At 42.6% G+C, this 26651-nt stretch overlaps 1 protein-coding gene across 1 annotated transcript in view; it reads right to left on the bottom strand.

Moving 5' to 3' along the window:
- The window catches only part of timm44 (translocase of inner mitochondrial membrane 44), a 74309-nt gene that overhangs the window by 29257 nt on the left and 18401 nt on the right, over positions 1 to 26651 (bottom strand). Inside the window, exons 5-9 of the mRNA XM_033047124.1 lie at positions 26017 to 26157; positions 18172 to 18311; positions 15914 to 15999; positions 15710 to 15802; positions 8750 to 8874 (exon numbers count right to left, since the gene is read on the bottom strand). Of these exons, the coding sequence (XP_032903015.1) occupies positions 8750 to 8874; positions 15710 to 15802; positions 15914 to 15999; positions 18172 to 18311; positions 26017 to 26157 (585 nt within the window). The remainder of the gene's footprint in view (positions 1 to 8749; positions 8875 to 15709; positions 15803 to 15913; positions 16000 to 18171; positions 18312 to 26016; positions 26158 to 26651) is intronic.

Raw genomic sequence — 26651 nt, 5'->3', positions numbered from 1 at the left:
GTCATTCCAAAATGCTACACTTTGCGACATAAATCACCCAATGATTCAAAGAAAACTAGGGTGCCCAAATTTCTGCTTATTTTAAGGTCAATAGACAATAGACAATAGGTGCAGGAGTAGGCCATTCGGCCCTTCGAGCCAGCACCACCATTCAATGTGATCATGGCTGATCATCCATAATCAGTACCCCGTTCCTGCCTTCTCCCCATATCCCCTCACTACTATTTTTAACAGCAGCATAAGTGATAGGAGCAGAGTTAGGCCATTCGGCTCATCAAGTCTACTCCGTCATTCAATCATGGCTGATCTATCTCTCCCTCCTAACCACATTCTCCTGACACCCCTACTAATCAAGAATCTATCTCTGCCGTAAAAATATCCATTGACTTGGCCTCCACAGCCTTCTGTGGCAAAGAATGTGTCATATATTTTTATATATGATTCTGCCAACTTCTGCCTTGAACTGAACTATCCTATCACAACTAAAAAGCAGTCTTGAACTACTATCCACCTCATTTGGAGACCCTCGGACTATCTTTGATCGGACTTTACTGGCTTTATCTTGCACTGAACGTTATTCCCTTATCATGTATCTGTACACTTGTGAATGGCTCGATTGTAACCATTGTATTATCTTTCTGCAGACTGGGTAGCACGCAACAAAAGCTTTTCGCTGTACCTCGGTACACGTGACAGTAAACTAAACTTTATGTTCCCATATTTGTTTACTCTCCTTCAGTTGAATTTTCAAGAAAGCAAGGTGCAAACTGACAAATAAATATGAACGTAGACAAAAATGCTGGAGAAGCTCAGCGGGTGCAGCAGCATCTATGGAGCGAAGGAAATAGGCAAAGTTTCGGGCCGAGTGAGTAAACATATGATAATCAACAATCTTCAAAAGCTCATGAGATAAAGAGTCAAACTCCACTAATGTCAGACACATGTGAACCGGGCAGATTAATTCTCTTCCCAGTGCTGACACGTGCAAAGGTACGGTTCTGTAGGTGCTGAAAGCTCTGTGTTCACTTTACTGGTCTCAAGAAAGAAGGCAAATGCAATGCTAGCATTTATTTCAAGAGGGCTAGATTACAAAAACAGGGATGCAATGCTGGGGCTCTATAAGGCGCTGGTCAGGCTGCATTTGGAGTATTGTGAACAATTTTGGGCATCATATCTGAGGAAGGATGTGCTGGCCCTGGAGAAGGTTTACGAGAATGATCCCAGGAATGAGTGGGTTAACTTATGATGAGCGTTTGACAGTACTGGGCCTGTACTCACCGGAGTTAAGAAGAATGAGGGGGAACCTCATTGAAATGTGTCGAATAGTGAAAGGCTTGGATAGAGTGGTTGTGGAGAGGATGTTTCCACTAGTGGGAGAGTCTAGGACTAGAGGTTATAGCCTCAGAATTAAAGGACGATCGTTTAGGAAGGAGATGAGAAGGAATTTTGATAGTCAGAGGGTGGTGAATCTGTGGAGTTCTTTGCCACAGAATGCTGTGGATGCCAAGTCAATGGATATTTTTGGTTTTTATGTTTGTTGTTAAATTGTTAATTAAGTTAGATTGTTAAATTGTTGTTACGGTTTTTATGTTTGTTGTTAAATTCTTTAATGTTGTCTCTTATCTTTATTCATGGTGTCATTCAGACTGAAGGAGGGCCTCGACCCGAAACGTCTCATATTTCCTTCGCTCCATAGATGCTGCTGCACCCGCTGAGTTTCTCCAGCATTTTTGTCTACCTTCGATTTTCCAGCATCTGCAGTTCCTTCTTAAATACATATGAACTTTGACTAACCTGGCGTTCAACAAGAAACATGAAAACAGACACATGGCCTCAAATCCACCTCAATGTACAGAATCAATGTACATTCAGTGTGCATACACATGTACATATTGATGTCACTGCAACTCTACAACAAGAATAATTATCTTGCAAATGCTGCAGTTGGTGTGCTTGCTGGACAGAAATCTCACCTGTTTCATAAGCTACTATTTGTAAAGAAAGTGCCACGTGGGGCAAGTAGAAAATTGGCCCTTGGAAGGAAAAATGCTTTGGAAATGTAAAATGAAGGATAAAGGCATGCTCCTGGAATACATTTTCAAAGGAAATTGCAGGGTTTTTACAACAGCTTCACCTCAGAATATCACCATTTACATTTTTATGTGATAAATGTAACATTTTTACCATCTCATTGCCCCCTCCTTGAGTCGTGCAATTTTGCACAATTTACGCAGAGTTCTTTATCATTTTCACTCAGCTGCCCTTTAGCATCCAAATAACTGTTACATCATTTAGAAAGTAGACACATTTATCTTCATCTCACACAAAATTGACTAAGAAATATATCTTCTAATGTGAAATGCATGCAACCTTGAGAAGGCCATCGCTGGATTCTTCTGTCACTGCTTTTGTTTACTATGCAAATAAAACATTTACAATTAGGAATTATAGGAAAACAATTACAGTTTACTGGTAATGCCAAAGTGGCAGACCATGGTTAAGTACACAAATCCTTCAACGACAGTAATGGATGCTGGAAGATATTGACTTTCAGTGACCCAGTCTGCACGCTCTTAGTTTAGAGATACACCGCGGAAACAGGCCCTTCGACCCACCGAGTCCGTGCCGACCAGCGATCCCCCACACACTAGCACATCCTACACATGGGGACAATTTACAATTTTACCAAAGCCAATTAACCTGCAAATCTGCACGTCTTTGGAGTGTGGGAAGAAACCGGAGCACCTGGAGCAAACCCACGCGGGTCACGGGGAGAACGTACAAACTCCATGCAGACAGCACCCGTGGTCAGGATCGAACACGGGTCTCTGTAAGGCAGCAACTCTACCCCTGCGCCACCGTGCCACCTCGTGGAGGACTATTTCGAGCAGTTCTGAGCTGTGAAGGAATCCGACAGCTTGCAGGATCTGACATGTGATCACAATCAGTGAGGATAGGCGACAGAACAACCTCCACAATAATTCACAACAAGGGTGCCCTGCACGGATGTGTTCTTAGCCCCCTACTGTACTCCCCAAACAATCCCGAATATGTGACCAAACTGAGCTCTACCTCCGTCTATGAGTTTGCAGATGTAGTGGGTCGGATCTCAAACTATTACGAAACGGAGTGACCGGAAGGAAACAGGGACCTTAGTAACATGGTGTCAATAACTTCCCCCTCAATGTCAGCAAGACGAAGGAGTTAGTTGTAGACTTCAGAAAGCGTGGTGCAATACGTGTCCCAATCAGCACTAATGGAGCCGAAATGGACATGTCGAAAGCTTCAAGTACCCAGACTTAAATATCGAAGCTACAGCAAAAAGCAGAGCAACTCCTCTACTTCCTCAGCAGACTAACGAGGTTTGGTATGTCTCCAACAATTCCTACCAACTCAGGAACAGCTTCTTCCCCTCTGTTATCAGACTACTGAACAATCCTCCCATCCGGAAGTGGCGGCGCTGGGAACGGCTGCGGCTCGCCTGCAGTCCGTTTGTCTTTACTTTTTTGTGTTGTTCTTTTTCGTTTTGTGTAGTTACGTTTTTGGTTTTTAAGTTGTGTTTATGTGGGGGGTGGGGGTGGGGGGATGAAATGGGGCTTGCTGTCTCTCCCTTCGGGGGAATACGACTTTTTGTCATATCCCCCTTCTCTGCCTCTGTCTGCGCTGAGGCCTAATGGCGGAGCTGGCGACCTCGAGGCTCCGGAGGCAGAGCCTGTCAGGACTCACCCTGGGCTCGCTCCCGTGAGGGCGGCCTGACGAGGGGCTGAGACTCTCCCGTGAGGGGCTGTGGCGCTCCCGTCGGAGCGGCCCAGCTCGAGGGAGGAACGGCAATCACGTGAGGGCGATCCGGCTCGGGGCTGAAACGGTGCTCCGGTGGCTGGGACGGCGTTCTGGCGGCGGTGACCTGAGTCCGGGGTTCAGCCGCGGGCCAGCGGCTGCGTCCGCTGGACTGGAGGGCGGCAGCTTCGACCACCCCGGGCCGCGGTGTTTGAGCCGGCCCATTCGCGGGGTTCGGTGAGCCGCGGGACTGATTTACCATTGCCCGGTGGGGAATCGCCTCAGCGCAGAGGGAGAAGAGGAGGGAAGAGACTGCAGCCCTAAGATTTTTGCCTCCACCACAGTGAGGTGCTTGGAGGACTCACTGTGGTGGATGTTAATTTGTGTTTATTGTTGTTACTATTGTATGATTGTATGTATGACTGCAGGCACGAAATTTTGTTCAGACCGTAAGGTCTGAATGACAATAAAGGTATTCAATTCAGTTCAATTCAATTCAATAAGCTAGGGTGCAGTCCTGATCTGCCAACCGACCTCATTCCAGACATATGAGGTGGGAATTTTTCTCCGTCACAGTAACAGGACAATACTATGAAACGATATTCTGTACTCTGGCATTTTCCTCTTTGCACTATCTGTTGGCTTGATTGCACTCTTGTGTAGTATGATGTGACATGACTGGATAGCATGCAAACAAAAGCAGTTTTCTGTATCGTGCTACACAAGACTATAAGAGTCCATTACCAGCCTGTGAACAGTAGAGTTCTAGGCTAGGTGGGCGACAGACAAAAAGACACCTGCAAAGATTGGAAATAAATGCTGTAATCCTAGGGTGGGTCAGCAAATTGTCACCATGAAGCCACAGCAACTCTCTCTCATCTGAGAATGAGTGACCTCTGCAATGCATTGACTTGGAAAATATATTAGAAGGTACACAAAATTGCTGGAGGAACTCAGCGGGTGCAGCAGCATCTATGGAGCGAAGGAAATAGGCGACGTTTCGGGCCGAAACCCTTCTTCAGACTTCAGACAGGAAAATATATTATATTCTTGACATCATATGATTTACATTACATTAGTTTACATTTGAGATACAGTGTGGAAACAGACCCTTCGGCCCATCTGAGTCTATGCCGGCCAACCATCGCCTGTGCACTAGTTCTATCTTACACACTAGGGATGATTTACAGAAGCCAATTAACCGACAAACCTGCACGTCTTTGGAGTGTGGAAGTTAAATCAGAGCACCTGGAGAAAATCCACGCAGTCACATGGAGAACGTGCAAACGCTATACAAACAGCACCCGTAGTCAGGATCGAATCCAGGTGTCTGGCGCTGTAAGGCAGCAAATTTACCGATGCACCAGTGTCGCCTCTCATGTGATCATGTTATCACTGAAAACCTTGGAATCTATTGACAGAATGCTGAACCTTGTGGAATCCCAAAACGTCCTATCAAATAAATAACCAACAGCATCAAAGGCAGCAACTTGAGCATGCATGGTAAATGACTCTCTTAAGAGTCAGAAGAAGGGACCCAACCCGAAACGTCACCTATTCCTTTTCTCCAGAGCTTCTGAGTTGCTCTACCACTTTGTGTCTATCTCTGGTATAAACCATTGTCTGCTGCAATATGTTTCTACCGTTCCAACGCTCCAACTCCTCTGCCAAGGACAAATTTGCAGCTTTGGAAAACCCTGGAGCTCTCGCTTCCATGCGGTGCCAGTCCTAGTTTTCACAGGTCAGATTCCTCTTCATCGTGCAGTCACTCTGCACCTCCCCCTGGAGTGTAGATTAATTTCATTCCTCCGAAGAGGTTACGACTTTGCAGCCGATCATCGTGCAATTTGCTCCGGTCGCCCTCATTAATCATGACAATGCACGGGCAGCAGGGAATCCATGTTCTCACTGCATTGCAATTCCTCCGCCAGTTTTCTAGGGGCGAGCTGAACAAGTGAGCTCCCACGACGCAAAACACCAGGCTTTTCTGCTGATTGACTACTTTGTTCCTGCTTCAACATATTTCCTGCCAGGGAAGACTGAGCTTCCGCAATTCTTTGGAGTGTGTTCACCACTGCGGAGAATCTGCTCAGGGCCATTATTGAACGGGCACTAAACGTTGACCTTTCCTGCATTGTCCACATCCAATGAGAACATTTTGAAATAACGTTAACTGCCCTTTATTCTGTGTGTACTGGGTCACTGCAACTGAGAATGAGTGACCTCTGCAATGCATTGACTTGGAAAATATATTATATTCTTGACATCGTATGATCCCAAATGGATTTTTTAAATAAACAGCCGTAAACAAAAGTTAAAACTGATGGTGCTGGAAGTCTGAAATAAAGGTGGATGATGCAGCACTCAGCAGGTCAGGCAGCATATGTGCAAAGAGAAAGATAATTAATGTTTCAGGTCAAAGATGCTTGTCAGAAACATTAACTCTGTTTCGCTTTACATCGATGCTGCCTGACCGGTTAAGTGTTTTCAGCACTTTCCCTTTGTATTAGATTTTATGATTGGAACTTCAGAACGTTGCTTGCAAAAGTTTGCATCGAGTTATTTTCTAGAATTATTTCTTTTCACTTACTTTTTTTAGATGTGGTTTTCAGTTTAGGTAGCCGAGTAACCTTGGAAGGTGGCCCCATTGTAATTGGGAATTCCACTGTTATCGTTAGGGACCAGTTAATTGACAATTTCAGCTTCGGCGATGAAAAACGGAGGCCCCTAAAGCACAGCATAGTTTCAACAAAGCAGCTTTGTGGGAGGTTGTGGATAGCGATATGGAGCAGGGACAGTAACAATGGCTCAATGCAGGCATCAGCTGGAAAGTCGGAGTAATCGCAGAAGAGCTGAAGAGGTTCTTGTCTTGTTGATAAATCCTTGCTTACAAGATCTCAGTACAGGAGTTAGTGAAATATTTTTTGGTGTTTGTCTGGTAAGTGGGTCTCTTCACTCTCGAATGTTTAGGTGGCAAGGTAATGAAATACATAAAACAGGAAATAACTAATCATTTGAAATAATTTAGCTATTAATACTTGAAGCATGTTTAGTTTAGTTTACTGGGTGGCCCAGTGGCACAGCAGTAAAGTTCCTGCCTCACAGCGACAGAGACCTGGGTTTAATCCTGACTGACCATGGGTGCTGTTTGGACGGAGTTTGTACATTCTCCCTGTGATCGTGTGTTTTTCTCCGGGCGCTCCGGTTTCCTTCTGCATTCCAAAGACGTGCATGTTTGTTAGGTTAATTGGCTTCTGTAAATCGTCCCTGGTGTATAGAATGGAAGTAGTGTACAGGTGATTGCTGGTCGGCGTAGACTTGGTGGGCCAAAGAGTATGTTTCCATGCTGTATCTCTAAAATAATAACCTCTGGATATTGCACACAGGAGAAATGTGTCTCAAAGACTGAAGGTAGAAGTGGGTTTCAATTGAAGGGGCGCTGGGAGTGGGAATTTTACCTTTAGGAATGTCTAGACATGAACCATGCTGGGACCAGAGTCCAAATAAACCACATAGCTAGGGAAATAATGATTTTAAATTAACTAGTAGAGACAAATGAAGATGTTATAAATCAAAGACCAGAGACAAGGCTAAAGAGAAACATATTAAAAGGGGAAGTGATTAACAATGACAGGAAGTGATGGAGAGCATGAATCTATATCAGTTGATGAGGCTAAATGCTATAAAAATAAAATAACAAAATTGAAAGGCTCTTTATCAACAAGCATGTAGCATTTATATACCAGCACATGAAAGAACACAATTATAAATAAATATGATCTGACAGTCACTGCAAAGATATGGGTGCAAGGTGACAAAGATTTGTATCTGAACTCTGAAAAGTATCTTTAGACACACATACAGCGCAGAAACAGACCCTTCAGCCCACCGAGCCCATGCCGACTGGCGATCATCCTGTACACCAGCGCTATCTTATACACTAGGGACTTTTTACAATTTTGTTTACTGAAGCCAATTAACCTTCAAACCTGTATGTCTTTGCAATCTGGTCACAGGGAGAATGTACAAATTCCGTGCAGACAACACCCCTTTAGTCGGGATTGAACCCGGATCTCTTCCGCTGTAAGACAGCAACTCTACCACGGCACCATTGTGCCACGCAAAGTATATTAAGACAGGACCGAATGCTGGCAAAAGGTAGAGGAGTAGCTGTTAATTAATTATAGTTGTAGTACCATGAAGATGGATGATCCTGGTTCAGGGATCCAGATTGCAGAGGCTATACGGGTGGAGCCGAGAAATAGTAACGGCAAGAATTTGTGTCTGTGAGTGATGTACAAGCAATAACCACACAAAGTATAATAGAAGAATCGATGGGAGCTTGTCGGAAAAGTACAGCATTAATCACAGGGGATTTTATTCTACTTGTCGACTGTAAAAATAGGAATAAATCAAAGTGTGTTCAGGTTACGTTTTGAGAACAGCAGAACGTGACTGACTTTTTTTTTAAAACAACAGGTACTGAAAGAAGCATCAGGCACTGGTTGGGTATTTTTTACATCCAGGATGGAAGAAATTCTCTTGCAAAAATTAGCCACTTCACTACATACCAGGGATCAAGTGTGTCCATTTGGCTCAGGACCATGCTGGATGCTGCTCTATACGCCAGAGGACATGACTCTATTGCGGGCAAATGAGACTAGCCCAGAATGCCGATTTGCTCAGCATGGACAAATTGGGCCGAAGGGCCTATTTCAATGTTGTGTGACGTGACTGCCAAGGAGCAATATAGTCATAACCATCAGTGCAATATGAAATAAAATGAATGGCATGAAAATGAAACATATTTGGTATTAAAAAAAAACCCAAAGACAGTAAGTAAGTGCCCGAGTGATATTCGGTGTCATAACATTTCTACATTTTAATTTACTGATCTTTTATAATTCTTATTACATTTTCTGCAGAGTCACCCCCCCTAGTTATAAACAATAAATGAAATGTCTTCAGGTACCTCCAGAACATTGGGAATAATGTCCCTCTCACACTGCTTTAGAAACGTGTCTTTATCAAAGCTGGGGTCCACTTTCAGAATCTCTGTCAGCACCTCTGACATTTCAGTCTTAGAAAACAGCCCCCCTGGGAAAAGAACAAACTCAAAATCAGCAAAGATTTACTTGATCAAAACAAGATTATTTCTAAATCGAGCAAATGAGCACAAATGTCTAGACTGCAACCTTTCACAGACTAAACGCCACAAACAAGGTGTCTCACAGCTACATCTACGGACATCGCTGCAATTTTTATTTAGCTTAGAGATGCAGCATGGAACTGGCCCTTCGGCCAACCGAGTCCATGCTGACTAACTATTACTCCCGTACACTAGTTCTATCCAACACAGTATGGACTAATTCATAATGAATGGATAAATAATCCCATTGGTATCCTCATTATACAAGTGCCCTCCATAATGTTTGGGACAAAGACCCATCATTCATTTATTTGTCTCTGTACTCCACAATTTGAGAATTTTTATTAGAAATAAATCACATGTGGTTAAAGTGCACATTGTCAGATTTTATTAAAGGCCATTTTTATACATTTTGGTTTCACCGTGTAGAAATTTCAGCAGTTTATACATAGTCCCCCCATTTCAGGGCACCATAATGTTTGGGACACAGCAATGTCATGCGAAGGATATGCAACAAGATACTAAACATGACTACTTTCATTTACATGACATTGCTGTGTCCCAAACATTATGGTGCCTTGAAATGGAGGAACTATGTATAAACACTGCTGTAATTTCTACATGGTGAAACCAAAATGTATAAAAATTGCCTTTAATAAAATCTGACTTTGTGGACTTTAACCACGTGTGATATTTTCTATTACAAATCTCAAATTGTGGAGTACAGAGGCAAATAATTAAATAAAACATCTTTTGTCAGGCTGAATCACAAGCTTGACCACACTCCCTCCATCATATCTGAGGAAGGATGTGCTGGTGTTGGAGAGGGTCCAGAGGAGGTCTACGGGAATGGTCCCAGGAATGATTGGGGTAACAAATGATGAGCGTTTGATGGCACTGGGCTTGTACTCGCTGGAGTTCAGAAGGATGAGGGGAGGCTCATTGAAACTTACCAAACAGTGAAATGGCTGGATAGAGTGGATATGAAAAGTGGGAGAGTCTAGGACCAGAGGCAATCACCTCAGAATAAAAGGACATACCTTTAGAAAGGAGATGAGGAGGAATTTCTTTAATCAGAGGATGGCGAATCTGTGGAATTCATTGCCACAGACAGCTGTGGAGGAATCAATGGGTGTTTTAAGGCAGAAATTGGCAGATTATTCATTAGTAAGGGTGTCAGTGGTTAGTGGGGAGAGGGCAGATGCATGGGGTTGAGTGGAAAGGATAGATCAGCCATGATTGAATGACAAAGTAAAGACTTGATGGGGCCAAATGGCCAAATCCTGCTCCTATAACTTATGAACTTGTGATCATGTCCTTCCACTCATCAGTAGTAACAACCACTACCCTACAGAATTAAAACAGATGAGTTTCTTTGGTTTGTTTTTTACTTAGCTTAGTCTTCTCGAGAGGTTAATATACTGTAAGCATTTTTAAATATATAAACATTCAATCATTCCAAGATTAAATGAAGCAGCGCTCGATTCAGACAGCAGTACTTGTCTGCTGATTAATCACACAAAACACCGGGAGCTATCAAAGGGAAGGGCTGGGTTGAGACTACATCATTTTTAAAGCTGGTCGGAAATAACACACAAATAAAGTGGCACAGCAGGGACATGTCTTTTAAAAGATCACAAGCAGGAATGGAGAAATAAATTCTCAGAAAGCACAAAATAATGTAAGTAAATCAAAATGTGGTCTGCTACCTCTTTGCGGAGATAATGCAAAGCCAAGGGTTCAGCTGTGAAGTTAAATTACTTTTTAACTGTTTGAGGACTGGTTTAGTAGTTGTAGGAGCAGAATTAGGCCGTTCGGCCCATCAAGTTTACTCCCCCACTCAATCGTGGTTCATGTACCTTTCGCTCTCAACCCTATTCTCCTGCCTTCTCCCCACAACCCTGGTAGACTCGATGGGCCAAATGGTCTAATTCGGCTCCTATGACTTATGAACTCTCCTGTTGTGTGAAACTGGGACAGTTTCACACAACAGTCTACCTAAGCAGTCATTCCTCATGAATACAACTAGCTTGTGTTTTCCAGTCACTTGTTACTGGAGAGTAGCTCAGTTGTGTATAATTATGTTTTCCCCGGACTTTCACGAGAGTGAAAACGTACGTTACAGTGTTAATCTCTAACTCCAGGATGCTCATGTCAACTTAAAATTGTGAATTTCAAGGTGTTATTTAGTTTAGTATTGTTTAGAGATACAGCACGGAAATAGGCCCTTCGGCCCTTTGAGTCTGCGACGACCAGCTATCCCTATTTGCTAGCACTTTACACTTGTACCGAAGCCAATTAACCTACAAACCTGTACGTCCTTGGAGTGTAGGAGGAAACCAGAGCACCCAGGGAAAACCCACAAGGTCACGAGGAGAACGTATAAACTCCATATAGACAGCACCCATAGTCAGGGTTGAACCCGGGTCACTGGCACTACAAGGCATCAACTCTACTGCTGAACCACGGTGCCACCCACATCACACCATCTTATCACATCTTGTATCACACCATCCATAAACAAAAAAATCCTTACCGCCTCTGAATGACAAAATGAATAGACATTGCATTTTTGAGTCCCATTAATTTGAAGTGTCCCACGTATTGCAATGCTGACTCAGAATTCCTCGGAGACTCATTTCTCAAGCCCTTATTTTCATTCTTTATTAACTACAATAAAACTACATTTGCTGATTATACAGAATTATGCAGCTTAGTTTATAGTAATGGGGAAGTGGAGATCATCCAAAAGGATTACAAAAGATTTATTTCACCAGCAAGAGGAATCCAACTCGCACAGTGCTAAAACATTGAACCAAAAAAATCCTGCGGATTTAAAGGTGAGGGGAAAGTAAATGAGAGAACAATCTGCCAGTGAAAGATAATTACTTTAGAAACTTTTCACATGGTGTGAGAATTAAAAACGAAATTGTAGGCTCAATGGTAATTTCCGGAGTTCATTCAGTGACTGAATCATAGACGTGGATGTACAAAACGTGGAAGAGCAGCTTCCCGATGTAAGCAGTGTTTACATGAAATTAAGACAAAGCAAAAGTTGTTTGGCACAGGGGAAGAGGCAAAGCTTCTTGGAAGCATTCTGAAGAAGTGGGAGGCGCGGTGGCTCAGCGGTCGAGCTACCACCTGACAGCGCCAGAGACCCGGATTCGATCCTGACTATGGGTGCTGCCTGTATGGAATTTCTCCCCGTGACCTGCGTGGATTTTCTCCGGAAGCAACGGTTTCCTCCCACACTGCAAAGATGTACAGGTTTGTAGATTAATTGGCTTGTTAAAAATTGTAAATTGTCCCTCGTGTGTATAGGATAGTGTTCGTGTGCGGGGATCGCAGGTCGGCGTGGAGTCGGTGGGCCGAAGCGCCTGTTTCCACACTGTATCTCTAAACTAAACAGGGAAGTGAGAACTTTAATAGATATAAGGGAAACAATAATATCATGAATATTAATTAATGAAGCACTAAAGGTAAATTAATCGCAGGGAAGAGGTTGTAAATGATGATGGAGAACTGCCATCATCTGAGCCGCTGTCTGAAAAAAGCTCTTGAGAATAGCTAAGGACAAACTGCACCCCCTCCACACACACCTGGATCTCCTGCCATCAGGCAAGAGATACCGTAGCATCAAAGCCAAACAGCTTCGTGCTAACAGCTTCCTGCCACAGGCTGAGAGGCTGCTAAACAGTCACTCTGTACTCACAGTCACCTGATTCTGCGGCTTTGCACTGACATTTTAATAACTCTGGCACTGGCCACTCAAATCAGCTGCCCTGGACATTTTAATGATTGGTTTTACTGTATTTTAATGTTGCTGTTTTACCTGCTTTTAACTATTTATACTGTTTCATCAGGGACTGGATTGTTTTTAGTGTTATTATGTGTGAAATGTTTTAAGTTTCATGTGCGATGCTCCGGTATTCCCCGGGAAACGTCTGCTCATTTTGCACTGTACAACTGTTGCTTTGCAAGATGACAATAAAGGTTGATCTGATTTGATTTGATTTGATCAATCTACAGAGGAAATCAGGACATAATGATGTAGGCACAGAGCTGCACGCTGGCTGAAGTTTGTCAACACTAAGAGCAAGTAATGTGCAGTAGGGTGAAATAATCAGTAGAATAGCAGAACACCGAGTGGATGAGGTCAGTTTACAGATGGAACAGAGGGGAGAGAGAGAACATTTGAGAAACAAAAGCAAACAGCATCAAGTGGCAACCAGTGGACTATAAAAAAAGATGATTGAATGGAGCAGCAGACAGTGAAACACAAGTCACTTCAACAACAAAAATCCTTTCTTTATCCAATGTTGTTGATAAACGTCTCGCTGGGACACTGGAGACAACCAGTAACATACACCATGCCAGCAGATGAAGAAAACGACTACTGTATGACAAAGTGGTGGGAAATGTCAAGGGAAAGACCTACTAGAGTTAAGAGAGTTTATTGTCATGTGTCCCTGACAGGACAATGAAATTCTTGCTTTGCTTGCTGAGGGATGAGTTCCATGTTAGGACTCCAGTCATAGTGTGAACTGCATCAGGACTTCCTTCCTTCCTTTCTGGTTAAGGCATCTCAGTCTTCAGAACTGCTTCAGCTCAATCAATGTGTCGATTAAATACTGTACAACCAGTATTCCACCAAGAAAATCATTGGGCTCTTTGATCAATTATTCATGGGTCGCACGTCACAAAGTTAAGTGTGGCATCATCTCAAACCTTTCATCTCTGGCATAATATTATTTAAGGACTTGTGACGTGGCCTTGGGCACGATACCGATCACGATAAAAAGACGTATACAGTACTTTGTAAAGGCTGACATATTTTCCACTTCAGCCTATTAAATTGCATCCTACAACAACCTATCAAAAGATATATTAACTGCAACATACCTTCACAACTTTGTCATTAATTTTCTCAAAAATCACCAACTCCTTATCCAAAAAAACATCATTCATCATAAGGTGCAGTGAAATGTAATTTACCATGCAGCGTTACAATTAAAAAAGGACATAATACACAACATAATTCAACACAGACATCCACCACAGCATTCTTCACTGTAGTGGCAGGCAATACAGTTCAGACAGTCCTCCTCCTCCGCTTCCCTTGTTCACCCGTGGTCATAATCAAAAGTCCCCCTACAACTCTCCCAGCACCCAAAGCACTTTCTGTCAACGTCCCCTGCTATATCTACAACATAGATCCCAATTGAAGCAACGACCAAGAAAGCACACCAGCGCCTCTACTTCCCTAGAAGGCTTAGGAAGTTTGGCATGTCCCCTGCAACTCTCACCAACTTCTACAGATGCACCACAGAAAGCATTTTATCAGGATCCATCACAGCTTGGTTTGCGAACAGCTCCATCCAAGACAGCAAATAATTGCAGCGGGCTGTGGACGCAGCAGCCCAGACCATCACACAAGCCAACCTCCCTTCTATTGACTCCATTCATACCGCACGCTGCCTCGACAAGGCCAGCAGCGTAATCAAGGACGAGTCGCACCCCGTCCATTCCCTCTTCTCTCCTCTCCCATCGGGCAAAAGGTATAGAAGTGTAAATACGCACACTACCAGTTTCGGGGACAGTTTCTTTCCAGCTGTTATCAAGAAACTGAATCATCCTACCACAACCAGAGAGCAGTGCTGAACTACTATCTACCTCTTTGATGACCCTCGGACAATCCTTGATCGGACTTTGCTGGCTTTACCTTGCACTAAACGTTATTCCCTCATCAGGTATCTAAACACTGCAAATCAATGGATTGCAATCATGTATTGTCTTTTTGCTGACTGGTTAGCACGCAACAAAAAACTTTTCACTGTGACCTCGGTCACGTGACAATAAACTGAACTGAAACTAAAATAGTTCGCAGATGCATTTTCTAATTTCTAACTTCAAAATCCTGCCTGAAATCTAGCAACAACACCATTTCTTCAGTCACATCTCCAGTCTGTTTTTATCCATTTCCCAGAACAAATGGTATCTTAATATATAACGGCAAACTATTTAAATATCTATTACTAGGAAATGATGTAATGGAGCGGAATGAAGGTTGCAAATTCCAAGATAAATGTTATTACATTCTGGTGTTTTGAGAATAATGGCTACATATTTAGTTTAGTTTAGAGATAAAACATGCCTTCATCCCTTTCGAGTCCATGCCAACAATTGTTCACCCATTCACACTAGTTCTATGTTATCCCACTTTTGCATCTATACCCTACACTAGGGGCATTTTGTGTAGGAAAGAACTGCAGATGCTGGTTTGAATCGAAGGTAGACACAAAATGCTGCAGTAACTCAGCGGGACAGGCAGCATCTCTGGAGAGAAGGAATTGGTGACGTTTCGGGTCGAGACTGATCAGTCTGAAGAAGGATCTCGACCCGAAACGTCACCCATCCATTCTCTCCAGAGATGCTGCCTGACCCGCTCAGTTACTCCAGCATTTTGTGTCTACTAGGGGCATTTTTATTTACAGTGGCCAATTAATATACACCCCAACACATATTTGGGAAGTGGGCCGAAACTGGAGTATCTGGAAACAACCAAAGGGAGAACGTGCAAAATCTACACAGACGGCACCCAAGGTCAGGATTGAACCCTGGATTTCTAGAGCAGCAGGTCTACCTCTGTGCGCCCTATAGTCTGGTACGGTCTTCCTTGTTGATCTTAGACAGGGACCTTTATTTTTGAAATCTCTAGGTCTGATGTATTTCTTTCAGCTCCCACCTCCACACCAGAGTTAGCTCCCACATCATCCCACTTACCAATCAAATCAGACACTTTGTCAGTTAAGGCTCGCGATACTCGAATAAAAGTGTTATCACTTTCATCGTATTTCATTTTCATTTCAAAGAACCCTATAATGGAAGAGAGAACATTACATTTATATCGCTGTAAGTAACTGATAGCTTGATAAATCCAAATAGTGCCAGGAGAAAATAAGTGAACACAAAGAAATTGGTCTTAACTGTTAAAGACAACGTTATTATCCTTGAATTCCTTCCATTGCTGGTACCATTTTGAGTCTTTGTGCAGCACCATTCCCATCGCTTCTCTGTAAAACAATCATTAACATTTAACATTTTTGCTTGGAGTGTGGTTTACGAAGACAAATAACTATTTAACTCTATAAATTCAATTCAACATCTGAATAGCAAATTCTTCACAATTGGGATGGATTGGTCTATAAAAGTCTCTGTGTAGATTGAAAGGATTAGGGTTAGGTTTTTACAAGGTTGCAATGTGTAGGTGCCCGCCTGTGCTGAACTAGCTGATGTCAGCTAGACGTTAGTCTGTGCAACCAGTTAGCCACAGCATTAAGGATGGTGCCCTTTGATACTGAGCAATGGTTTGCTGAACATAGACACAAAATGCTGGTGTAACTCAGCAGGACAAGCAGCATCTCTGGAGAGAAGGAATGGGTGACTGTATGAAGAAGGGTCTTGACCTGAAACGTCACCCATTCATTCTCTCCAGCGATGCTGATTGTCCTGCTGAGTTACTCCAGCATTTTGTGTCTCTCTTCGGTTTAAATCAGCATCTGCAGTTCCTTCCTACGCATTGGTTTGCTGAAAGTCAGTTCAGTTAAACAAAATAATATTTTGAATTAGTAATCCATTGACCGTACACCTACTTTCTGCAATAGAGGCGGTTCGCTTCCTTCAGGAGTTCCGAAACAAATTGTTGACCCAGCCTTCCTTGCCATTTTTCCTAATGAGCCCTTGGCATCTAATGATCACAAATATTTGGATCTGCTGTGTTCAAGATTACAAATAAAATTCACAATGGCTGTATTTGCTTTTCTTTTCATCATTATCACCTCCACTTTGAGATATGGTCATTGATTTCCTCCTACGATACAATCTTCAAAGATTTGCTGTGTATAAACACCCATTTTCTGCACTTACCACATTCAATCCATATTACTGAGATTATATTGCAACTCTCATTACTTCTTCCAAAATGAATCACATCATAAGCTTTGTTCAACTTCATTTGCCACATCTTTCCCCACTTCACCCAGTCAATTTCCTTGTGAAGTCAGTTGTTAAGATCTTTATCAGTCGCGATGTTTCCAGGTTTCAGGTTATCTGAAAACTTTGATCCACTATTAGCAACTATTCTTTTCATCGCAGCGCTTTTGTTGGGAATGATAATGAAACCTACCTGCTCTTCCCTATTTATAACCCATTAAAAAAATCCTCTGAAATCATTCGTTCAGTCTTACCCACGGATCTCCCAATTCACCCTCATCCCTACTCCTAATCCTTTTGCTAAAGGGCCTGTCCCACTTTCCCGAGTTATTCAATCAATCAATCAGTTTTATTCGTCACATTGCACATAAAGTGCAAGTGAAATGAATTTGTATGATGAATTGAATGAAAATGAAAATGAAAATGAAATGTATTCACAAATTCTCCTGAGTTATTCACGAATTCTCCCGAGTTTTCAAATTCGCAGAATGTTCGTAACGAGTCCGTAGGAGTCCGTGGATATATCGTAGCGGCTCTTTATGCCAGCCTTAGGGCATCAGGTAAGTCGGAACGATTTTTCAGCATGATGAAAAAGGTCCACGAGTAAAAAAATAGCCCCGATTACTCTTAAGATGCAGGGCTGATATGGCAACTGAATCATCCTACCACAACCAGAGAGTAGTGCTGAACTACTACCTACCTCTTTGATGAACCTTAGACTATCCTTGATGGGACTTTGCTGGCTTTACCTTGCACTAAACCTGATTCCCTTCAAAGTCAAAGTAGCCTTTATTGTCATTCAGACCTTTCGGTTTGAGCGAAATTTCGTTGCCTTGCAGTCATACATATAATAAAATTGACAAAAACACACAATAAACACAAATTAACATCCACCACAGTGAGTTCACCAGGCACCTCCTCACTGTGATGGAATGCAAAAAGTCTTGTATCATGTATCTATACACTGTAGATGGATCGATTGTAATCATGTATTGTCTTTCTGCTGACTGGTTAGCACGCAACAAAAAGCTTTTCACTGTACCTCGGTACACGTGACAATAAACTAAACTGAACTGGTGAGGCTTATAAAAGCTGGTGATCTTGTTTTGTTGTGCGGGTGAAAGGGTTGTTCAAACTTTCATGACTCAAACTTTAAGAATGATCACATGGATGAGTTACCAGAGGTTGAGCTGCACATAGTTAAAATCGTCGAGAGATAAAGGTAGACAACTAAAAAACAAAGCATCACATACTCATTTGGTTCAAATATCTTTTCCTCCTTGGTTTTATTGTTTGAAAAGTCACTTCTTTTCCTCAGCAATGACGGTGACCGGTAGGTCCCACTCTGGCCAAGGACACTCTCATCTAGTTCCTTCTTCACAGATTCAACACTCTGCAGGAAGCAAAGGAGTTAAACTGATGATGGTGCGAAAGAATCACAGCAGAAAAACATTTCACTGTCACAATTTTCCATGTCATGTCCCTCCCTTCTAGTCTTACCAATAAATAAAAAAATAGCAGCATAAGCAAGCAAGGCATCAACGGGAATTGTGTGCATGTTATCTGGGTTTACCAACATTTTACCTAAATTAATGATATTGAATGTGAAGAAGTGACAACACAGTAGCAGGGCACTATAGTAGAGCAAACTGGACCAGTTGCATCAAAGATAAACCAAGAGTCTCCAATGAGGTAGATGGAAGGTCATGATCGCTCTCCTATCACCAACCTGACCTCTCATTTACCTCATTGGAGACCCTCGGACTATCTTTAATCGGACTTCACTTCACTGGACTTTATCTTGCACTAAACATTATTTCCATATCTTGTATTTGTACTCTGTGGACGAATCATGTATAGTCTTTCCGCTGACTGGATAGCATGCACCAAAAAAGCTTTTCCCTGTACCTCAGTATGCATGATAAGAAGCTATCTTAGCCTCACCCTCAGCTATTAAATACACACAGGCTATATCCAACCCATACGTCAGTCAATACTTATATTGTAGTCAAATTTCGGAACAATCATTCTTCTGCTCAGATGCATCTTATTCAGTGAGAAACTATTGATGTCCACGGCTGAATATGAGTACACAAACCTTCAGGCAGCTCAAGAAACAAGCAAAACAATATTTGATACTATACTATGAGATTCTGTTCTATGATTTAGTGATAAGCAACTATTATTTAGTGATGCTGATGAATTGTGGTATTTATGACATTGTGGAATGAAGTTACACAATTTGAAAGAAAGTTTCAAATCGTTTTTGCTCTACTCGAGGGTTAGAATGTCGATGAAGGTTCCTTCCTCCTTGCTTGCAAACTGGATTTTAAATAAATGATATGACACTGCGTCAGGTGATCCCTTGCCTGTTCTCATTGAACATTAATGAGTTAGATTTGGAGTGTCAGCAGATGCTCCAATGCACCATGTCTCACAGTAAATAATTCAAAACTCCATCACAGCTTATCAAAAATGTGTTTCATAATAGATATCAATTTATTTATTTTCTAAACCAAGTGATTAGTTCATGAATCTAAAGTAGGAGAAGGTCATTTGCCTGCGGTTCCCCATGGCTAACAAAAGAGAAAGAAAATTAGTGACCGCTCTGACAGTGAAAATTAGTGACCCGAGATTCTGGAATATTTAAGTCAATATCTGAGTGGACTGGACAAGTGTGGTTTGCCCATTTTTGAATAAATTAATGATACTTGAAGTGAGCATGATGAATGGCAACGAGTGAAGTAATTCTGTCACAAGTCCCAACAGAATCACGTCCCACACAGATCCCATGCAAGTCGATTGCCTCCAGGAGATGGAGCAAAGCGCTAAAAATCAATTCTCTCTTAATGTGTCCAATGTCTCTCTTCAGTTATTTAGCCTCCTTGCCAGATGGCGTCTTTATACACTGCATTGAGGCAAGCGGCGGCATCAGTGTGTTTAATTCTGTAATGCTTATTGACTTTAAGAAATGTGCACTAGTGAATAGAAAATCATTAGATGGATTCCATTTCAATAACATTTACATACTTACTTACTGCTCCAACACTTGGACAAAAATCAGTCATACTGTATGAGTATTATAGTAAATGATTTCAAAACTGTTGCACCATAAAGACCTCTAAAACACCCTTGATTTAAATATAATAGCGGAACCGAATTTCCATTTACTTTTGCCTGTCCAGGTACTTTTCCCAGGATGGCCAACTTCTGACTATGTGACTCAAGTCCCAATTTCCATAAGTACTGCAAATCCAGGCATTGATACTCAGCCAACTCAGATAATAGTAATGATTCCCAGAGGCGATTAAATGTCCCGGCACTCATGTTTCCTGTGAGACTTATCCAGATTTACTTGCCTCAACATCTTTGGTGTGATTTTCGAAGGAGCAGTCGTACAAATCTGTTGTAAAGTCTCACTGTCACTTTCATTTCTGGAACACTGCCTCAGCTGAAGCGCGGGGGCAAAGAACGACAAATGAGTCACACCGTGGCGCAGCGGTAGGGCTGCTGCCTCACGGCTCCGGAGACCCAGGTTCGATCCTGACCATGGACGTTGTCTGTACATTCTCCCTGTGACCACGTGGGTTTTCTTTGGTTTCCTCCCACACTCCAAAGATATACAGTTTTTGTTTAGGTTAATTGGCTTCGGTAAAATTGTAAATTGTCCCTAGTGTGTAGGTGTGTGTGTAGGGTGATCGCTGGTCGGCGCGGACTTGGTGGGCCGTAGGGCCTGTTTCCATGCTGTATCTCTAAAGTCTATCAGATGGTTGCAAAATGTTCATTTCTTTTTGCTGATAGTTTTGGGTTGTGGTCATTTGCTATTACACTCAAAGGTGCACAACAATGCTGGAGAAACTCAGCGGGTGCAGCAGCATCTATGGAGCGAAGGCTTTATCTTGCACTGAACGTTATTCCCTTATCATGTATCTGTCCACTTGTGAATGGCTCGATTGTAACCATTGTATTATCTTTCTGCAGACTGGGTAGCACGCAACAAAAGCTTTTCGCTGTACCTCGGTACACGTGACAGTAAACTAAACTTTATGTTCACATATTTGTCTACTCGCCTTCGGTTGAAAAAACATCACACATAATTCTGCACATATTTTAAGAAAGCAAGGTACAAACTGACAAATAAATATGAACGTTGACAAAAATGCTGGAGAAACTCAGCGGGCGCAGCAGCATCTATGGAGCGAAGGAAATAGGCAACGTTTCGTCCCGAAACGTCGCCTATTTCCTTCGCTCCATAGATGCTGCTGCACCCGCTGAGTTTCTCCAGCATTTTTGTGTACCTTCAATTTTCCAGCATCTGCAGTTCCTTCTTAAATGCTATTACACTCAATCTTGGTTGCCCATAACTTTTATCAAACATTGCAGTTTACCCGAAATGTCCAGACTATTGGCTACTTGGTTCCAGTCAGGCACAGTAATCACGGCAGCCACAAATACTGGAGTGTGTCAAGAAAGAAAGAGAGAATAATTATGTGCAGGAAGGAGGTGTAGATTCCGGCTTACACCGGAGATAGACACAAAATGCTGGAGCAACTCAGCCGGTCAGGCAGCATCTCTGGAGAAAAGTAGGTGATGATTCGGGCCGGGACACTTCTTCAGACAGAGAGTCACGGGAGAGGGAGCTTAGAGGTATGAAACGGTTCGGAACAAATGAATGAAAGATATCAATTTATTCTTTCATTCATTAGTTCTTTGTACCTTTTCATACCTCTGGTTTCTCTCTCCCCAGACACACAGTCTGTAGAAGGGTCTCAACCCGAAACGTCACCTACTTCTTTTATCCAGAGATGCTGCTTGAGCCTCTGGGTTACTTCAGCATTTTGTGTCTATTTAAGAGAATCATTATTTAGCTCAACTCGCAAGTGGTGCTGTTAGGAGAGTTTGTGTCGAAGGTGGATTTATGCTCTCTTCAAAGATGAGCACACAAACCAGACAATCACCTCCTCACAGTAATGGGGGAATGATGCACTACCTAAGATGCTGTCCTTGATTGCCCTGTGTAGGAAAGAACTGCAAGATCTGGTTTAAATCGAAGATAGGCACAAATTGCTGGAGTAACTCAGCGGGACAGGCAGCGTCTCTGGAGACAAGGAATGGGTGACGTTTCGGGTCGAGAACCTTCTTCAGACTGACGCTTGATTGCCCTTTCAGATGGGAATAAAAGATTCCATGAGACTTTCCCAAAATTGGGACGTTTCCCCTGGTAACTGAGACAATATCTAATCAATCTATCAATTGTTCTGTCATGCAAGTCAACTTCACAGTAAGAAAAACGATTGCACCAAATCTCAGCACATCATTTCAATGAATCAATCTCTTCTTCCGCAGAAACTACTTCTGTGTGATCGGCAGATTTATCTACAGCCTTTGCTAAACCATTAATGACCAATTCCCCTGAACACCTGTGGCTGCACAAACCAACAAGTGCTATGATTTTCTACAGAAACCAAAAAAGTGGTATATAAAGTCAACAAGTTATTGCTTCGGTATCTGTGGGAGGTAATCCTCATTTAAATAGACTTCATGTCTTTCTAAGAGCCTGCAGCCCCAGTCAACTGAATACTAAAGATGATTTCTTATATTTAAAAAATTGCGCAGCTGAAATGCTCAAACAGGAAAGGTCAACACACCACTGTCAGGATAAATTCACTGCTGGATAATTGGACCTTTCCAGTTTTTACCTTTGATTGAAGCAGCAATTTGTGTTCTCCTACTGAAAAATGCAGGGGAAATAAATTGTTCATGGCCTAGGCGAAAATCCCATTTATTTTCTGTTTAATGCAATTGCCAGGACTTTGTTTACACAGTGACAATATCGATTCATAGAATTATACAGTGTTGAAACAGGCCCTTCGGCCCAATTTGCCCACAATTTGCCCACACCGGCCAACATGTCCCAGCTACACTAGTCCCACCTGCCTGCGCTTGGTCCATATCCCACCAAACTTGTCCTATCCATATATTGAGTCTGATTCCACAATCGCTGTTTTATCACAGTGAGTCTTCTTCAGCTTTGTGTGTTAACATGTTCTAAAGCAGGAGAAATATCATATTTGTGTTTCCCTCAGTTCAGTTCAGAAGCTGGAGCCACAGCTCTATTTTTTTTTAATCAAAAATATGTATTCAAAAATTAAAATGATACAATACAGTAAAAAACAAAACAGAACCCACCACCATAATACACAACGAACGATAAACTATTATACAACTATCTTACACTCCTTGTCAAGGATACGTTCAACCCCCCGCGGTGCCCAGCGGTCCCAGAAATCCCCCAGGGCGCCCGTGGACAGTGCAAAGCCACAGGTCTATTGCTGCTGCCTAAATTGAGACATGGTGCATGGTGCTGTAGGTCATATTGCTACTTTATAGGTACTTTACAAATTGAAATTGCTTCTTTTGGAGTTGTCAATTCTGGAACCCATATCCCAGGAAGTCGTGCCTTTTAATGATGGTGGTGAAAGGGGAGGAGGAGGAGGCTACACAACAAATTTCACAAGTGGCACCAACGAGATGCAAATCAAATTGAAGATAGACACAAAATGCCGGAGTAACTCAGCGGGACAGGCAGCATCTCTGGGTAGAAGGAATGGGTGACGTATCGGGTCGATACCCTATTTCAAATCTGACACAAAAAGCTGGAGTAACTCTTCAGACTGGAGAAGGATCTCGACCAGTTCCTTCTACTCAGAGATGCTGCCTGTCCCCGCTGAGTTACTCCAGCATTTTGTGTCCATCTTTGGTGTAAACCAGCATCTGCAGTTCCTTCCTACACACATCAAATTGAAGGTTTCCATCACCATCTCATGCTCGATGTTGAAGAGAGCACACTTCCACAGCAATGAAACAGCTACATTATTAACCCCTGAACTGGGCATGTGCTTCAACACATCTATCTCCACTTAGAGTCACAAGAACTTGCTGTTGGTCAACACAACACAAGGCACACCCAACAAATGCAGAGCGGAGAATGGATTTAAACCACACAGTGGTGAAGTTCAGGAATAATGGCAAGAAACAGCATCTTATATATTAGTTCGACGGTTCAAAATGAAAACTGAATCTCGCAATTAAAGAGAGCATTAGTGCCCCCTGGTGCACAGTGTGTGCTGAACCACTCGACATTGAACGGAACCACAGAATGGGAAGTTCCTAAATTCCATTCTGGACGATTTAGGCAGTGCTGTTGGTGTTAACATTAGTATTTCAATATGCTGGATTAAGGAAAATACTTTTTTTTGTCTTAATCCAGTACATTGATGTATTTGTTTTAACACAAACACTGCCTAAATCATCAAGATTGGAATTTGGGAACTTCCTTTTCTGTGGTTCCGATCAAATACCATAAGGTCATAAGTGATAGGAGCTGAATTAGGCCACTCGGCCCATCAAGTCTACTCCGCCAGCCAATCATGGCTGATCTATCTCTCCCCCCTAACCCCATTCTCCGGCCTTCTCCCCATAACCCCTCATGCCCGTACTAATCAATATCCTTGAGTGAACAATAATTCATTTATGATGATCCATAGTCTAAATATCTGTCATGTTCTTTAGCATAGGTTATCTATACTGAATGGACAATGAAATGTTAGAGGTACATTACAACTAAAGAGTAGTGATCTAACAAGAGTCTGGCGTGGAGGAGAAGTGGAAGAGTATTAAAAGCAATCTTTTCCTAGTTGGTATTTTTTGGTCATTGATTTTGTTTTCTCATCTGTGAAACACAAGTTGCATTTCTTCTGTGCCAATCTAACCTTGGACCTGTTTCTGTTTAACACTGTGCTTATGGATAAAGCATATCAGCTTGTGCAATTTACCACAACGAACCAGAGATCAAGATATTGCATGTGCACATACATTGTGCTGGAACATCCGCATGCATTATCTTGATCTCTGGTTTGTTGTCAGAATTGGGGAAGACTGCATTTATCATTATTCCGTGGACTGTCACCTTGTCGTGGTGGAGAAGCTTGTGTGGACCTGAGATCCTGAGAGCGATGCCGTCTGGAGCTATGCTCCTGGTAGGGCCACCCATGGCGGTAAGGTCGAGGGGGAGGTCCCTGACAAAGAGCAATCCAACCAAGACCTCAATGGTGGAACAGGCGGAGGACGATGGCTGACCTTAGTGGAGCTAACGTCACAACGGCTGGGAAGGCGGATGAAGGCTGCAGCAGAAAAGAGTCTCTGGTCGTCTTGGACTCCATGCCACTGGATCCTGACCCAGATCTGTCAAGGACCGTGGGGTGGCTGTCTGTGCACCAGTCTCCCCACGTTAAACAAAGTCACGCACAGGCGTTCTCCATATAGGGAATAGCACCCTGGAGACACCCATGGTCAGCCCATGACCGAAGGGGGCCTAAGAATCCAATTATAGATTAATCTTAAATGAACTATTTCAGGAAATGAACTACAAGTAAAGCAAAGATGGATTTAAACTTTATAGGTGTCATAAGACTCCACACTCCACTTCTATATGGCCGACAAAGACAGCTGTGGTAACCAAATTATTACAAGAATAAGCTTTTCAGCAGCAGTATCCTAGTTTAGTTTAGAGACCCAGCATAGAAACAGGCCCTATGGCCCACCGAGTCCACTCCAGCTATCGTTCACACTAGTTCTATGTTATCCAGCTTTCACATCTTCCACCCTCAACACACTGGGGGCAATTTACAGAGGGCGATTAACCCACAAACCTGCTTGTTTTTGGGATGTGGGACAAACCAGAGCAACCGGAGGAAACCCACGCAGTTTCCTACTATTAACATGTATACAGTTAACCTACATGGCCTATATTTCATTTTATATAGATAAATTCTATAATGTATAAATTCTATGATGTATTCAAGAGAGAGTTAGCTCTAAGGGCTAACGGAATCAAGGGATATGGGGAGGAAGCAGGAACGGGGTACTGATTTTGGATGATCAGCCATGATCATATTGAATAGCGGTCGGTGCTGGCTTGAAGGGCCGATTGGCCTACTCCTGCACCTATTTTCTATGTTGAGCGCAATTTTGAACTTGGGTGTATCTTGCAGTCAACAGATTCATTGCAGCAATTTGCTGTAGCTAGAATTATTTACCTGAGAAATTGCTTTGAAAGCAGTCGTTTTCCCAAATATCTCCCCGCTCCTGCTGACAGTTTCTGCAGACTGTTTCGCTGCTTCTTCCACTCCTTCCCTGATTTTTTTACCGATATCAGATTTACCAACTTCATCGAGGCTCTGTGGTGTAGAAAACAACACGTGAGTAAACATATGATAATCAACAATCTTCAAAAGCTCATGAGATAAAGAGTCAAACTCCACTAACGTCAGACGCATCTGAACCGGGCAGGTTAATTCTCTTCCCAGTGCTGACATGTGCAGAGATACGGTTCTGTAGGTGCTGAAAGCTCTGTGTTCACTTTACTGGTCTCAAAAAAGAAGGCAAATGCAATGCTAGCATTTATTTCGAGGGCTAGAATACAAAAGCAGGGATGCAATGCTGGGGCTCTATAAGGCGCTGGTCAGGCTGCATTTGGAGTACTGTGAGCAATTTTGGGCATCATATCTGAGGAAGGATGTGCTGGCCCTGGAGAAGGTTTACAAGAATGATCCCAGGAATGAGTGAGTTAACTTATGATGAGCGTTTGACAGCACTGGGCCTGTACTCACCGGAGTTAAGAAGAATGAGGGGGAACCTCATTGAAACGTGTCGAATAGTGAAAAGCTTGGAT

The sequence above is a fragment of the Amblyraja radiata genome, chromosome 29 (genome assembly GCF_010909765.2).
Source record: "Amblyraja radiata isolate CabotCenter1 chromosome 29, sAmbRad1.1.pri, whole genome shotgun sequence".
NCBI classification, from domain to species: domain Eukaryota; kingdom Metazoa; phylum Chordata; class Chondrichthyes; order Rajiformes; family Rajidae; genus Amblyraja; species Amblyraja radiata.
The sequence above is the reverse complement of the archived record's forward strand: the minus strand, read 5'-3'. Positions and strand labels throughout refer to the sequence as shown.